This window comes from Tubulanus polymorphus, chromosome 5 (genome assembly GCF_964204645.1).
Source record: "Tubulanus polymorphus chromosome 5, tnTubPoly1.2, whole genome shotgun sequence".
Lineage (NCBI taxonomy): Eukaryota > Metazoa > Nemertea > Palaeonemertea > Tubulaniformes > Tubulanidae > Tubulanus > Tubulanus polymorphus.
In genome coordinates, this window is record NC_134029.1 from 5,501,216 (window position 1) to 5,517,386 (window position 16,171).

The following is a 16,171-nucleotide window of genomic DNA, read 5'->3' on the forward strand; positions in this document are numbered from 1 at the left end:
TGGCCCATGCGAAGTGATACTTTTTTTTATCGTCCCCAACTTTAAAAGTGTAAAATCGAATTTTAAGTAGCTGTTAAACAAATTCAATTAATTTGACTAGTTCTGCAATACATTGTACTCCCGCGAACGCAAGATGGTAAAAGATGTATTTTTCGCTTTAAAATCATTCATCACTGTCAATGTCTATGACGCCACTTAAAATAAAGAAATTTTTAAAATTTACAACTATTCGTATAGCATAAAAGAAAAAAAATGTCATATACATCATATTCCATTCAGAGATTATCACATACTAAGCTTTTTTTCATACGAACACGAACAAATGTTTTTCATCGACGTTTCACGTAAGGGGTTTGCTCATGGGTCGGTTTTGTTTGGTCCGGGTTTTCTACATTTCCATTAGGTTTACCGTCATACACGTACGGCTCCTTCTGTTCCCCGGCTTTACTGTTCCAAGAGAAAGACACCTTTTTAGGGTGCCCCCTTTTTATCGAAAACGGACTGTCGGATCCATCGAGACTATTAGCACCAGGAGTTTCAGGCGTGCAAGGACCGTCGCTAGAACCTGGTGTACTGGGACTGGCAACAGGGGGCGTGCCGTTTTTATATCCAGGTAATTTAGACGGATCTAGCTGAATTTCTGAAGGGTCGTTCGGGTTTCCACTTTTCTTCTCAAGATTCTCTGACTGATCCATCGAATCGCCGAGACCTTCGTCGATCTTAGTCGGTATACTTATTGGTTTGATACCGTTGCCTTTAACGTCGCCTGGGTCTTTAGATTTATCCATCTCCTGCTTACGGCGCATACTACCAGGTCTTGTGCTGCTGATTCCCTCTTCACTGATCGTATCCATTCCAGCCGCTCCCCCGGTGTCGATTGTCTTCTTGATTCGATCTATTGAAATCTGGCTTCTCTTTCGTCTTAAACGACCACCTAAAACGGTTTAGATAAGAAATAGACGTTTTCAATATGTTAGATAGTTAAAGCAGGAAGTTACTTTGCAAAAGTCAATATCCTGCATTCGAGGTTGAAAGTTAAAACTTGGATCTAGGAAGAAAGTAAACGATTATTCAACTTCTGATTTATCGGCCGGGTATTCAGAACCCTAAATATATTTGCCATTTGGTGCGATATCATTTTACATATCCGGTAAAGGTTGCACAGATTTCCGGAAAAAGCCAAGTTCTCACTTTTAAGAAGTCGTAGGGGATCAAGAAAAGACATTCGATTTCTAAGATAGGCAATACCAGTGATACTAAGCGTGTGAATGATCAGCGTGTTGAGATTGTACTTGGATTGAATTGAATTTGTGATCGTTGACATACGATAGTGTTAATATCAGCAGGACAGATGTTAGTGTTGGGAAGGTTTTGGGTTTTGCACATGCGAAAGTTAACGTGAGCATCTTATGTGAATATAGCCACCAATATATCAGTATTTGTAGGTTCATGTAAAAATGATTTCGAGTCCCTGTTTCGCGGAAACGCGTCAAACTGAATAGATAGGTCAGGTAAGAGTTTTTCGCTGAATATCCGTAAAACATATAGGAATTGTATAGAATGAACTGTGCTTTCAGAACAGCGCCCGCCTATCCTTTGAGCGATGTGATAACTTGAAAACAAATTAGAAAAATATCGATCGTTGTTTTCAGTGAGGTTAGACAAAGACTGCTCTGAACACTGCCATTTTCGGTGGGTTTATTCTCATAAAGAAATTCATATATATATAGAAAGAGAGAGAGAGATATGCAGGAATATGCCAGAGAGAAATTAAATCGCCACAATGAGATGAGGTAAAACAAACTGAAGACAAGCCTGACACCAAATATTCGATAGATTAAATCCATTAATTGCAAGGTGCATGCGCATTCGCCAGAACCGCCATTCAACAGTTCAGGGAGACGGCTTTGATACAAAAAACTGGTGGCACTCAAAATAGAATATACAAAAAATACATGAATTCATTTTTCAATTTGTAATATAACTGAACATTGAAAGCGAACTCATGCCAACACAAATCAAAGTAAAACTCTTGGCTTTGACCAGATTGATACTAACTACTTAAAAAACCATGCAACCGATATTGTCATTGTAAAAGTCATATAAGAAAACGAATTAAGATCCTATTATATATACAAGACGATTAAATATTCATCAAATTAACTTAACCATTCGACTGCCAATATTGTACATGTAAATGTAGTCGTATAGAAGAAAACTTGATTTCATGTTGGCCACATACGTTAAGTTATCGATGAAGGCTAAGCCTATTCACATAGAATAGGTTGATTGAATATTTAATTCACAATGTGTACTGGGCTTTTATATGGCACAGAGGTTAACACGTCAATATTAAGTAACAAACAATAATTAATGTACCGATCAAAATGTCATATATGTGTATATCAAACCGAGCAAAATAAGTTGTTCTAACCAGTCCGCCACCCATTGGTGTCTAGAATCTACGAGAAATGTCAGTTGGAAATAAGGTTCAATTTTCAAAATCGGATGCAAACTAAAGATTTAAATCTAAATTTTCATGAATGAATTCATCATGCAAATCGCAGATATAAAATGTGATCATTCAGCAAAAAAAATGATTAACAGCGGTATTCAAATGTTTTTTTTCTTTTCTGGGCTCTGACGTTTCCAAAACATAAATGATTTCAATCGAATACCAGAAAAGAATTCGAAAAACATTTGAAAACACACGTGCCGTTATAATTAGAAGATGAACATTTACATGATTCCCGACAACGAAAGAAAAATAGAACGCAGACCAAAAAGGGCTGGGGTATGAAAATTTAGCGAACGACTGCCGGTCCCTGATTGTGGAGGACAAAAAAGGAAAACGCGGATAAACCATTAACATTACACCGATTTTGAAGCTAATTCCAGAAAGTAGTACCTGTCATGGCGCCTCCATAGTTATTTGTGTTCTCGGCTTTGGTCGGTTCGTCCGTGTAGGCAACAACGAACGAGAAGTTTAGAATTTGTTTTTTTCTACTTTGGGGACAATGTTTGACTACTTGAACGAAATTAAAAACACTTCGTGCTTCGATGATATTGAAATTCTATTGGACAAAATATTCCAGTATCAAAACAGTTTATAAAATACTCTAATAAATCTAGTTGATTCACGTAACGTGTTGGTTGAAAGACATTTATTTCGTCATCATTCCTGGTCTGTGTTCATGGTTTTCCAATTTTTACCCAGTTTTGGTCAGGAAGATCTAAATTTCTTTCGACTTTTCTTACTGGTAGGTTTATTGTAGTTTCCATAATTGGGCGTTTTCATTCCGTTATTCCGCAGTATTTCGAGCAACTCGTATCTGAACGCTGATATATCTTGTTTTATCTCATTCAAGTCGTCTTCGGTCACTCCCTCGTTATCTGTACTGCGCTGTCTAGCCATTATATAACGCTTTATGAGATCTTTGATCACTTGCTAAAAACGGAGAAAAAATATATTTTTGTCAAGTAAAAATCATATCTTAATTTGTTCCTCTGTTTTTCTATAACAGATATCGGGTTAAGCTTGTACACCGAGTCAGGAAACGCTAAGACGAGGATAAGCTCATTTTGGTCCTACACGAAAATATCGCAGTTCACGTACGGGTTTCCCTCACCACTAAGGTGTGGTTGACTATTTCAATAAGGGCGTGCGTCATTAATCACTGATGGTGTTATTTTACCTGGTATCTTGCTTCGCGTTCGTTAACCTTTTTAACAATTTTCTGAAAAGAATAATAAATACGAATCTTTAAACGCTGTAAGATAGATTAGTTTGGGTGAGTTCAGTGTATCTTTTACGATTGGCAGCTTTTAACACAGAAAGTGTCAATCGAATACATGGACGCACGTGGTGCTTTATATGATATATATGATATGTGTTTTGAGAAGTAGAATTTTTTTACGATTTCCAAAATTTCAAATTGCTTTACTGTAATCGTCTTTTATAACTACAATAGCTATGACAGAGTCTGATTACTGTTACGACATTTTCAAAACCGATGAAGAATTATCCTTTCGTTGTTACATTTATTTTCCGGCAGATTATTGATAAGAAAGAAGTTTATTCGTAATAGCACATAAAATAGTCTAGGTTTCTACTGTGTGTGAGAAGAGGAAGTGTAGTGTGTAGAGACAATTAGTCTGTGCAGCTATGATATCATGTTTGATTTACAATTCTACGCAATTCCAGTGCGGCAGTGATGGGTGATAATATTACCGGGGATATCATAGTGTTAGGGAATCTTGACTGAATGCTGAGATTTGAGAACGCAGAGCTGTATGCAAAATTTAAAATTAGCTTGAATCACGCGATATATTTGATAATATTGGTAATACCAACCAGATGATCGGGGTTTGGTTTTAGATTTTTCATTATCAAAATATCCGTTTCCTTTTCGTTTTAACAATATTGTATATTGTACATTTTAACCGTCTTAACCAGGGAGCGCCACCCTGTTTAAACTTAAGGAACCAACGAAAGGAATGCCTTGAATTACCGTCTCCCGCTAAAATGCTAAGCACCGAAGTAAGCGAGATATAGAAAACTTTTAAAAATGAAGTAGAAAATATGTTTTAATATAAGATAAATGGTTTGTAACTCAAAAGACAAACAAACGAATAAAATAGGAAAGCAGATATTCATTTTTCCTTTAGATGAATGAAATGATACGATGAGTATTTGAATATAAAAATATGAAAATACGAATGAAAACTAGGACATTTAAGACCATGAAGTTTTAATTCCAAAAGGTCCGTTTTATTGAGTCGGTGTCTTCCTGGGTCGGGTTCGAGTCCCAGAAATGCGAGGATTATGAAGCGTGTGTTACGAACTATCCGTGTTTGAAATGTGAAAAATCACGATTATACAGGCCGTGATAAAAACTAAGGACAGGTGTCTTGTGTAAACTGCCTGGGGCGGTTTCGGGTACCAGATGGTTAATTTACACTAACTAAAAACCTCTATTTAACGACGTGTGTGCTGCCATCACATATCGCAAAACAGTGAAATCAAACGCCAGATTTGATATTCATAAATCACATCACGCGTTGAAGGTCGCAATATAACCCACGTGTAATTTATATGACATTGATGAGAATACTAGCAGGAAACATAATCAAAAATGCAACATATGCAAAATATCGTCTAAAATCGTCATGAAATAGAAATCTATGACACCGATGAAATATTCGTTCATTTAATTCCATTCATTCCACATCGAAATCTACTAGTTTAAACATCGATATATAATGTTGATTCTACCATGGCCTCTAGAGCCCCACTGAAATTAATATCTATGCACACATAAAATCGGTCAACTAAAACAGTGATTATAAAAGTAAAAACTAAAAAATCTAAAACTTGCGCTAAATCGAATTACGCGTGACTGGATGAGGTAAGGGGTACCAGTAGTTCGTGTCAAAATTTCATACGGATGAAGTGGAAGCGTAATATTCATCTCCAGATTCGAATCTTCCAATTTAAGAAGTAAATTTAGATTTTTTACTTTTAGTCAAATTATACAGTTTTAGAAAAAGATTTTCTAATGTAAGCGATTGTATAATTCTCTCTTCAATCGTTTTTGCATTATTTGTGTTCTCCTTTCGAGTATCTAACGTATATCGTTTAAATCGAATGAATCCAATTGTTAATAATATTAAAATTATTATCAAAACATCTGAAAACAGTATTATTTAGATTTCTCTAATTCAAAGAAACTTCCTACAATTCAATTCAAACTGTATGTATATTTCTGACGTAAAATGCGTTCGATTATCAAAGTTTCTTGTCATGAATCCAAGCGGTTCCCGCGAGGTTGTTCAATACTTCATGGCCTCAAATGAACTGATTATAAAAGTGAATCTATCACAACAGAATTTATTACGAAATACAATCTAAGGTCATGCAATGAATGATCCAGATGTCCAGTAATCGTTCGTTTCACACAATTTCGCTTGTTCTATCACTTTTTTGCTTCAAAATTTCATTTGTTTAAAGACAAGGTGAACGTCTAGATTACATTAGGTTCGAAGAAGCTTTGATCATGGATATCATAGTTTACGGGCATATTTGCATTTGAAAAGTTTAGAATTGATCACGATTGATTTCACGATTCTGCGTTCTGAATCTAAATGTGCATGAAATGGACGACAATGGATCAATGTCGGATCTTCATGTAGCACGAACGATATTGAGAATCAAACGTTCGTTTGATTATGATATGAGGTAAATAATTTGATCGCGTAATACGTGTGGGTTGCATGTCTACCTGATGCGTTCCCTGAAAATAACCGTAGAAAGTATTCTTAGTTTCATCCAGTCTTTTAATTTATGAATAGGATGAAAAATAAGGAAGAAAACAAGGAGATAAATGTTATTCCTTTGAAAGAACTCGACCAATCATCATTTACCAAAGAGATCAACCAAACACGATGACCCTTACTTAAGAGCGGGTACATCGTTTGTCGACTAGCAATGATGATTTTTGAGTTCTAAATCTAACATTTAAATCCTTCGAGATGAAAGCAAATGCTAATAATTAATCATCAAAACCAATCAGTAACAACCTGTAACCGAAAGCACAGATACTAAGCTGAAAATAAGTAAAATAAACATCGAACTCTTAGTAGAAAAAATTAACACACCGTAAAGGTTCATATTGCAATTCTGAAACACAAAGTAGATAATACTAGGGCCGAAATAAAAGACATGATATCTATTTTCTAATACAGTAAAGGAGGGGCACTAGTAAGTAGTACTCGAACAAATCGATTTGAAGGGTATTTGAAAAAGCTCATAAAACCCGGCATTTTTAATGATGTCATATTTTGATACCATATTTTTTCTATATACATATACATAAAATTTACCATGGGAAAAACGTACGTCTTGGTTCTTTGCACCTAAAGCGTTGATATTGCGTTTTCCTCAAAATGGAAGGCGTTGGAAGAAAATTGCTTTTCTAAATATAGATGTTTGTATTTTAATACGTGTACTGTATTTCAGTGCCCCACCCAGAAAATAGGCAAAACATACGCGTCATCCATCAAGTGCACTACGGGTCTATCAACTGACGCATAGAACTGTTTTACCTGACGATTTTTCTTGAAGTGGTGAAAAAGAACAATTATATATAAATATTTTCTAGCAGAGATTTCTTTAAAACTGTCGTAAATGAATATGTTTGTCTTCTCTTTTTCATTTATGGATGCACAATGTTTTAGGTTTAAATTTTCTTTTTTTGAACGATCCATAATTAAGCGACAAAAATTGCTACAATATGCTCGGTGACTTTTTCTGAGAAATATTCTAGCAAATTGGCAAACCGATTATCAGCCAAGAACAGCTTTTCATTCTAAGTCATTGAGTTCGCGATATATGTATGTTATCTGGTAAAGATAAACTTTCTGCCATATGGCTTACCCATTCGTTTGGATAATAATGCCTTACCATATCGATATGAATCTTGACATAATCTAATAGTAATCATTCAACTGCTAGGATTACCCGCACCAGCCTATAAACTTACTCTAATGCTTTGCCATCTACTACGCTTTTGCTGAGTGGTACAACTGCACAGTTTATCTTTGAACCAGCGGAACAAGTATAACACGGATTTCGGACTCGGGATGATGTTGAACGGTACTGGAAGTGTACCACCCTCCTCGAAATACGAAATCCACAACTTCGATCTGGCAAACTTCCATTCCATATCAGCAGCTTCCTTTTTTTGTAAAAAAAAAAACAACAACAAAGGCGATTATGCTGTGCTTCCATTTTGGTAAGAAAAAGAACAAAAATAAAAACGCTGTCTCTTATTATATAAACGTAATATTTTTCGAGATTTTCCATTGTAAATTTCTTCTTTGATGGGAAGAATTGTAATTTGTATTATGAGCAAATAAAACTACACACGTTAGAAAAAGATAGATAATGATAATTGATATATGATAGATAAATATCGGCGAAGGCTTAGAAATAGTTGAAAGCAATATTGTAAATGCTAGTGCTTACTGGTTGATAGTTGAAATGAATTTTTCAGTATTCTTTGATATGGCGAGCGCTCTTTGGAATTTTACAGACAACAATGTACTTACTGAAATCTGCTGATACGAATTCGACATCATAGCGATTAACATATTTAGAAGTACGATAACCGAAATGAAGCAATAACTGCCGAACATGAGCTTTCCGACGAATTCTGTGAATATATGTTTTTCTTTTTGAAGATACGTGCTGTCCAACTCAACAAGGCCGTACAGTGCCCAGTAAAGCGTCTGAGCTATCTCAAATAAACTGAAAAATTAACATTGATCGAATATATTTTCATTACAGCTAAATGAAAAGCCGAAAGTCTATATTAACTGCCAAAACTATGTAGTGTTTCAAAACTTGGTGGTAATATTCATCCAAAATCAAACTTGACAAAATCAAATATGATGACAGAACAGGTGCACGTCCAGGTTGACCTTGGTTCCCAAACCTTGGTTTGGGAATCTTGTATTCAGGGATCCAGTTATTCGACCATGGACTCTATAGTTTCTACGTCCATGATTCGACAAATGGACGTTTTAGAGTCCATGATTCGACCGACCAAAATAACGGAGCCGTCAGTCATGAAAGTCATCGGGGTTTTTTCCCTCCGTATTGAAATTAAACCCGTTAACCCGACTTTTTCATTGGCAAAGCGCGTTACATTATTATACTCAGCGATCTTAGATCAAACGCGACCTTCTCGTAACTTACTTTGCAAAATACTTGTTCTTCGGTGAGCAGGCGGGGTTATCAATGATAGCCTGGCCCGATTGTGTCAGGTTACAACCTTTCATCTTTTCCTTTGCATAATACCAGTATAAATGATTGAGGCCGCACGAGAACGAAAACAGTACCAGGAAATACAGCGTGCAAAATTTCATGATGTCGACGACCATTCGCCCGATTGAGATTTGCAACGGTCCCAGGTGTGGATTCATCGTAAAAATATAGACGAGTTTCAAAGAGCTGAAGATGTTGGCGGCTGCAAAAAGACTTTCTGCCACAAGTGTCGGTTCAAATGCGTCCCACAACATTCTTACTTGTGTCCTGGCTTCGGATGGGTTAGGGTCGAAATATACCTATGGATAAAAATTTTAGCATCTCTCAAAAAGTGGTTACAATGAACTGAAATGAAACAACAAAAGTATTGAATAATAAAGAAAAAATATTCAGAATTTGATTTATTTATCTATCTATTTCATTTCCGAAAGCAATGTGAGTGGATGAAAAGTACATATAGAAAATGGGATGCGTCCTCTTTGCAATAGTTATGTGGAATGAATTTCATTATCTATCATGTTGTCCAGCCCTTGACCGAGTATACTAATAGAAAATTTGCTATGTTTCCAAACCAGTATACATTTTTTTCACTCATGCAGACTAGGAATATCACAACGTTGTATAACTTGTAACATTACTAAGTAAAATTATTAAAATGTTCTTGTAAAGACAGCACTCGTCGCTATGTTACGGCGTATATCATTTTATTTTTGTCACTCATATTGTCGAAAATTGTAGACCTCGAGTTTGGCAAATAAGCGTAAACGCTTAAATGCACACGGTAAGATAGGTCGATGGTAACGTATTGCTAATTACCGCTTCGTCATTAATTGGCAATTATCTAACCGTCTCAAAAACGTTTAATTACCTTGTAAAATGCAACCACTCGCAATGTAATCATAGCCACGTACAACGAGTTCGTTACAAAATCCAATAAATTCATCATGTCTAATATGTACGCTTTGCCGCCGTCTTTCCAAATCGTTTTTACCTCCGTCCATAAAAACCCTGTAAAATAGCATCAGTACGGCGCTTAATGATATCCATAACTTGTATCGCAACACCGAAAGCGACTTCTATTTCACATGTATCTTACCTATCACCCAAACTACGATAAACATTTCGACAATCGATGGCATCGAACCTCGTCTCTCTACGTGTGATGTCGTACCAAACGGCGGTAAAAATTCCGGTCCTTTATCACCGAAAAACGTAAATACATGCATCCTTTGTGATACCAAAATCAGAAGAACTGAAAAAGGCAAATACAGATGATTTATATACGTGTTGTACGAATGACCATTACCAGGAATATACACAGCAGTAAGGATAAGTGAGCAGCAAGGAAAATAAATTAGATGAAAGACGAAACGTTTCTCTTGAAGCCAATTTCACGTAGTCCATTAGCCCTAACATCCTTATTCTATTGATGTGCACGTTGGTAAGCACGTTACGCTTGCCAGGGCTAGTTCTATTTACCTAAACTGTTTGCAACTACGTATCGTCTGGCTAAAGGCGGCCGTTCGTCTCATAGCATAGTATCTTTCTTATTTATGATCGAGACGTGCTTTAGTGTCGTTTTTTTAGTCCAATTACTTACATAAGAACATCATATATGACGCCGTATGGCAGATGAACTTGATGAATGGTTTTTTGAGCATCGTTCCAAGTTTTGATTTCGGGGCGACTAAGTAGACCATTGAAAGAAATGGATAGCCAATAGCGAAGCCGAATATAACAGTAAGCTGTGTGATTATCATACGCCGACGAAACGCCAGTAAACCCTCGTACCACAGCGAGGCGAGAAGCTGCTGACAGTGAGGATGAGATACGAACTAGAATGAAAATAAAAACCAGCGGTTGCATAAGATTAATCAGCGAGATGGTGGAAATGGATAAAGCAGAGATTAACTCATTTGAGTAGCGGGTCGGAGGTTCGCAATCTTTGCGCCGTGGAAAAAATAAACGGCTTCAATCAGTATACTTTACCGTTTTCTGTTTGTACTTGATGGCCAATTTCAAACGACTCAAGGTCATTTTATCATTTCCCGTCGCCTCGTTGGCAACAGGACCTTCCGTGTCGTGATTCAAAACAGTCTGTAACTCGTGCGATCCTCGAGTCTGTTCTAGTAACGCCGTAGCAAACTCCTGGCATTGTTTCGCCAGTTCTTCGTAATCATTTTTAAATTCGTTTTCAAGGCGACTCAGACGTTTCAATTCCCAGCTCAACTCGAAGGCTGTCAGTATCGGGTCTTTACTAGACAAGGCAATCAACGAAGGACTAGCCAGAGCGCGATATGCATTGATTCTGGAACGGGAATGACAAAGACTATCTTCCGAACTGCTCTGTATACAGTCCTTGCAGCTGCATCGTACGTCATGGGGTTTTGGTATCTTGTCGCCCCGGTCCAACAGAATTTTAATCACTTCATAATTGTCCTTGTGAGCGGCAAGGATGATCGGAGTTATATCTGGAGTGAACGACGTTGATGGATATCCGCCGAGAAACCCCTGGAAAACAATTTAGAAAATATGAAAATGAATTCATGAATACAGTTTCAATCAATTTTAGATAATGATGAAGTGTATTTGTTTTGGTTATGGTGTATGTCAGGCATTATGATGTGTTTGTCTTGTTCATGAGGATGATTGGGGACATAGACGTATTACGCAATTATTTTATTCTTGTTTACGATGCAGTTTAACTGTCCTCATTCGAGTGATGATACATATTTAGTTATTTCAGCTATTAATTGTTTGCGTCAGTACGCCCAGAATCACTCCCTAAATACGTCGACGCATCAGGTATTCAAACTGGCTGTTCCACATCGGCGAGTTCCATTTATCAGCGACTGTTATATCGCCAGTGGTCTTCGGTGTGCCATCAGAATCTACTCGAAGCTGTCCCGCGATAGTGACATGATGAATTCCACGACCAGGAAATTAAACAACGTATATTGCCGTGTAGATAACTCGTTACAATGATGTCCTGTCTAATCGACAAGACGAGAAAAGAGCGATAATGAGGGATTCACTCTCCTCTTTATCTACACCATACACTATCAGATACCATATCTTATATCACAATATTTCATTTAATATATTACTTCTGCTACTTCTTATTGTAATAAAATCGTTGATGAAATATCATTAAGGTTATTATCATTGTTGTTATTATCATCGTTGTATATAAGTTAAATCAAGTAGAAATGCACGATTTTCGATCCGAGCAGTTTCTTTACAATTTCTAACGTCCTATTTTTCTTCATCTAGAACCTTAGTGTCTACTGTACCACAGTACCAACAAAGACAATATTCCACCCATGTATAATGTTGGATACTATTGTGTTCACTTCAAGAGGAAGCTCAATCTTTCAGATAGAATTCAGTCGGAGAGGGTTTTGAACATACACGAAGTAGAAATTCAAAAAGTTCCGGTAACCCAGATATGTCTACTAAGTTTAGAAGAATAATTCATACTGACCCCCCTCAAAACCGATAACCCCCCTCCATTGTAACCTGATGTTACCCCGGTTGGGCACACTGGATCGTAAATCACTGTGGATGTTTCAACCACTTCCAGGACTGGGTGAAATTTGTTCAAACTTTTAACGCTTAAATACTGGGAAACTTTTCTCTAGCTGCTTAAGTGGGACTTGAGTATTGCGGTTATGATCTGTCGGTATTCAAAATGTCTACATGATGTCTCTGATCCTCCCGGGAGGCAGTGCGAAGTTTCGGCGTAAAATTGATGGATTAATCCAATTATGCACTTAATTTCATATCCCCACACATTATGTACTGTAAGCCCTGGGTTACGTCACAGGGAGCCATTGTCGTCATCGATTATTGAGTTCTACAGACAGCTTGATTTTGATTATATTTGTCACCATATAAATTATACCGCCAAAATTGCCATAAACTGAATTGTTCAAATTTGTATCCGTCGTTGATACATTGTTTTCAAGACTTCGAAATAAAATAATATAACTGGAATTTGAAAGTATCCGATACAATGCAGAGTAATCATTAAATCAAATTCTCCATCTGTCAATTCAGCTTTCCACACGCATATGAATTCCATGTGGGTTCTATTTTCGTCTGCGAGAGCTAGTTTTCGAACGAGGTGTTCTTTTTTGGTTCACTGAGATGTATATGGAATAACATTATAACGTTTGTCAAGGTATCGTCCAGCGAATGAGAATGTATTAATCAATCACTGATATCTGTTAAATGACACCATGAAATGATATATTAGGCTTTTACTGCGTCCGCGTGTGTTATCTGTAGTTCAACTCTCTACGGTGTTCACGTGTTCAGGGCTGTTTGGGGTAGAAAACATTGCTTTAACGAGTAACGAACCCGAGCAACAATCAATTCTCTTTCCAAAGCGCCATGATCTTTTTACAATATTCTCATTTTCGCATTCGTTTTCACATTAACGACAAGAATTCTATTCGTATACGATTGAATCAGATTGTAAAAGTAGTATATAGTATTGGTAAAGGCAGGTTTTGTATTGTCATCAGCTGTATTGGGGCCGCATACTCGATTCCGAGTATCCCGAGGGTATTGTTTTTTTGTTTGACTTTCGTTACGCGGTATTTCGATGAAGTGTCTTTCTATATCACTTCCGTTGTTACCACATTCTCCCGCGCGAGCGGGAAATCGAAAAAAGTCATCAGCTCCAAACATTCGGTAAATAATAAATGCCAAATCTGCATATCGGATTTCTGTAAAACAACAACCAAACGAATTCCACGACGTATCACTTGACCTACCCGCGTTGATAAGCATTGTTTGTTGCCGGTGATGTCGCGGTGTGGTTCCCATGGTTACCGAAGGGTGTGGTCCTGTATCGGAAATCAGTACCGTATCATCGGCTATTGCTATGAGCTATCATCACCGTCTAGCGTTGGAAGCGAAGGAAATAAAAATACCCTTTTATCGCCCCTTTATGAGATATTTATCGTTTGGCATCAACTCTGAACGACTCGTCACTTACCAATTAGACCGATAAATTACGAGGTTTCCCAGGTGCATATCTATGATTATTTCTCATTAACTGCTGCCTTGCGCGCCATCATTTAATTCTATTTCATACATCATTATCGTTTTTTGGAATTTACAATTAAGTTCGTTAGAGAATGTGATGTGGAGATCGACAAAATGGGCCATTGACCTTTCTTTAAAGTCTGTGTATTTGCATTTTACGAATTTGCCGGTTGAATTGTATTGGATTTTGAAATATTTGACAGGGTTTGAATGTTTGATAGTTTGGCGATGAATATAGTTTGAATGTATCGATATTAAAAAGAGGGTTCATTGGTCTAGTTGACAGACTGGGTTTCTTCCATTGTTTTTTGTAGATGTTAATCACTACACATTGTATCATACAACGACAAATAAATTAACACATGTCACTAAAATACATGTATACATGTCCAAAATACATGATGATCAGGAATGAGAAACAAATCACAGTTTTAAAACACCACAATTCATGATTAGGGATCATGTTTGAAGCAAAGTTTAAGCCAGTAACGGAATGCAGTGGTTGAATTTTAGTACAATTCAATTCAAGTCACTTCATAGCCATATACATGAGATCATTTTCACGTGGCAGAGTAGAATTTTGTCCTCGAACAGATAAACAATTAACGATTTGAATCAGTCATTGCTGGCTTCAAATTTGCTTCAAAATCATTACACCTGTTAGAATAGGTAGTCGGCTCAGTTTTAGAATATCAGGTAAACTAATCTAAGACCAAACGTTTTCTTTAGAGCTTCATTTCCTGTGATTAATCAAATCTACTGTGTGAATTGATAACGGAAACTAATGGATCAACTTCATGCCTAAGAAAACGTTCGTATTGGGTTATTAGTTACCTAATTTACTAATTGGTTATGCAGCACATGCTTTAGCATTCCTTAGGAAATCATTACAATTTGGCCGTAGGTAAATATGAACATTGAGGCACCAATTATTTCTCAAAGCACTATGGCTTAATGCATCCTCGATAACTGGGGTTAGTCTTTTAAGCGCAGCGTATGACGTCACTGCCTGGTGTATAGCGTCACATGTCATTTCCTGCTGCGGAAATTCGTCTAGTAGATCATGGAGCATATCTTTATATAAAGTTCAGGAATTTCATCAGCGAACGGGATTGACATGTGGCCTAATAAGAGCTAAGAACCGAACTGTACTAAAATGTAAGAAATTTGGATCATGAGAACTTCATGATTATTTACAACGGACTGAAACCTGAGTACAGAACGGTTCTTGGGTTCCTATGTCGACTATAGATGGGGTACTGTACGCTATGAGGTTATGATATAGATGTTTTAATGAGAATATATCTACGAGGGTTCCATGCCAGTTTTACCTCTTTTGAGTGAGGGTCGTGTGATTCCACCTAGATATACAAATAAAAACAAAATCAAACATATACATTGCGACAAGAAGATCCTCATCGTCTGCCGATGGTGGATACGGATATAATCAGAATATCTACATTTTTGAATGGAAGCGATGACTAAGGTGACTATAATAAACCATTTTACAGTTGCTAGCCGCCATTTTGTTAGGGTACTTTTGTCCCGTATTGTTGGGTCATTTTTTTCTATTTTTTAAAAACTGTCCGTGATGTGTGTTGTATCATATTTCATCTGTCCATGGATGGATTTTGACAACTTCAGCAACATTCAAACTGCGTGAATCTCTAGTTTTCAGTTATGTAAAAATAATTTCTCAAATTTACAACAATGCGACATGAGAGCGATATAAAAATCGGTGGTCAGTTTTTGCCGTGCGCATAGAAATCAAGGGTACTGAACTTTGAAGTTCGTTATTTTCAGAAATAATTTTCTAAAAAATCCTAGCATTTCAAGAACTGTGCGCATAAATGCCCCCTTTCAGGTGAACTTTGAAATTTTAAGATATCTTGCCTAGTTTTTTTTCTATGGCACTTTAACTGCAGCGCGTGTATTGTCATTCCGAGATTCGGCGCTGTTTTCTTTGCGTGTATTTCAGTATATGGGTGTTATTTTTTCACTTTTACTACACTTGTCTCTACGGAAAATGGTTTTAATTGTTGGTACGAGTATCAGGTTTTAATATTACGTCATTTATGCAATATAATAGATCGAAGACATTAGAGATGTTGGAGTTAAAGGGATTTTTTTACCAGTTTTAGCAGCGAGACTGAACGGCATTTTGATCACGTATTCGAAGTTGCGCGCGGGAAGAGAATATATGGGCCTATATTGAGATGGAAGAAGAAAAGAAATATAACACACAAAATCGAGTATGATGACCATTTAAATCAGTAGTCTATCAATAAA

At 36.8% G+C, this 16,171-nt stretch overlaps 1 protein-coding gene across 1 annotated transcript in view; it reads right to left on the reverse strand.

Moving 5' to 3' along the window:
• Positions 1 to 329: 329 nt before the first annotated feature.
• The window catches only part of LOC141905473 (transient receptor potential-gamma protein-like), a 28,141-nt gene continuing 12,299 nt past the window's right edge, over positions 330 to 16,171 (reverse strand). Inside the window, exons 2-11 of the mRNA XM_074794339.1 lie at positions 10,817 to 11,338; positions 10,428 to 10,662; positions 9,924 to 10,079; positions 9,696 to 9,835; positions 8,759 to 9,126; positions 8,110 to 8,308; positions 7,542 to 7,736; positions 3,696 to 3,737; positions 3,259 to 3,448; positions 330 to 934 (exon numbers count right to left, since the gene is read on the reverse strand). Coding sequence (XP_074650440.1) covers positions 330 to 934; positions 3,259 to 3,448; positions 3,696 to 3,737; positions 7,542 to 7,736; positions 8,110 to 8,308; positions 8,759 to 9,126; positions 9,696 to 9,835; positions 9,924 to 10,079; positions 10,428 to 10,662; positions 10,817 to 11,338 — 2,652 coding nt within the window. The remainder of the gene's footprint in view (positions 935 to 3,258; positions 3,449 to 3,695; positions 3,738 to 7,541; positions 7,737 to 8,109; positions 8,309 to 8,758; positions 9,127 to 9,695; positions 9,836 to 9,923; positions 10,080 to 10,427; positions 10,663 to 10,816; positions 11,339 to 16,171) is intronic.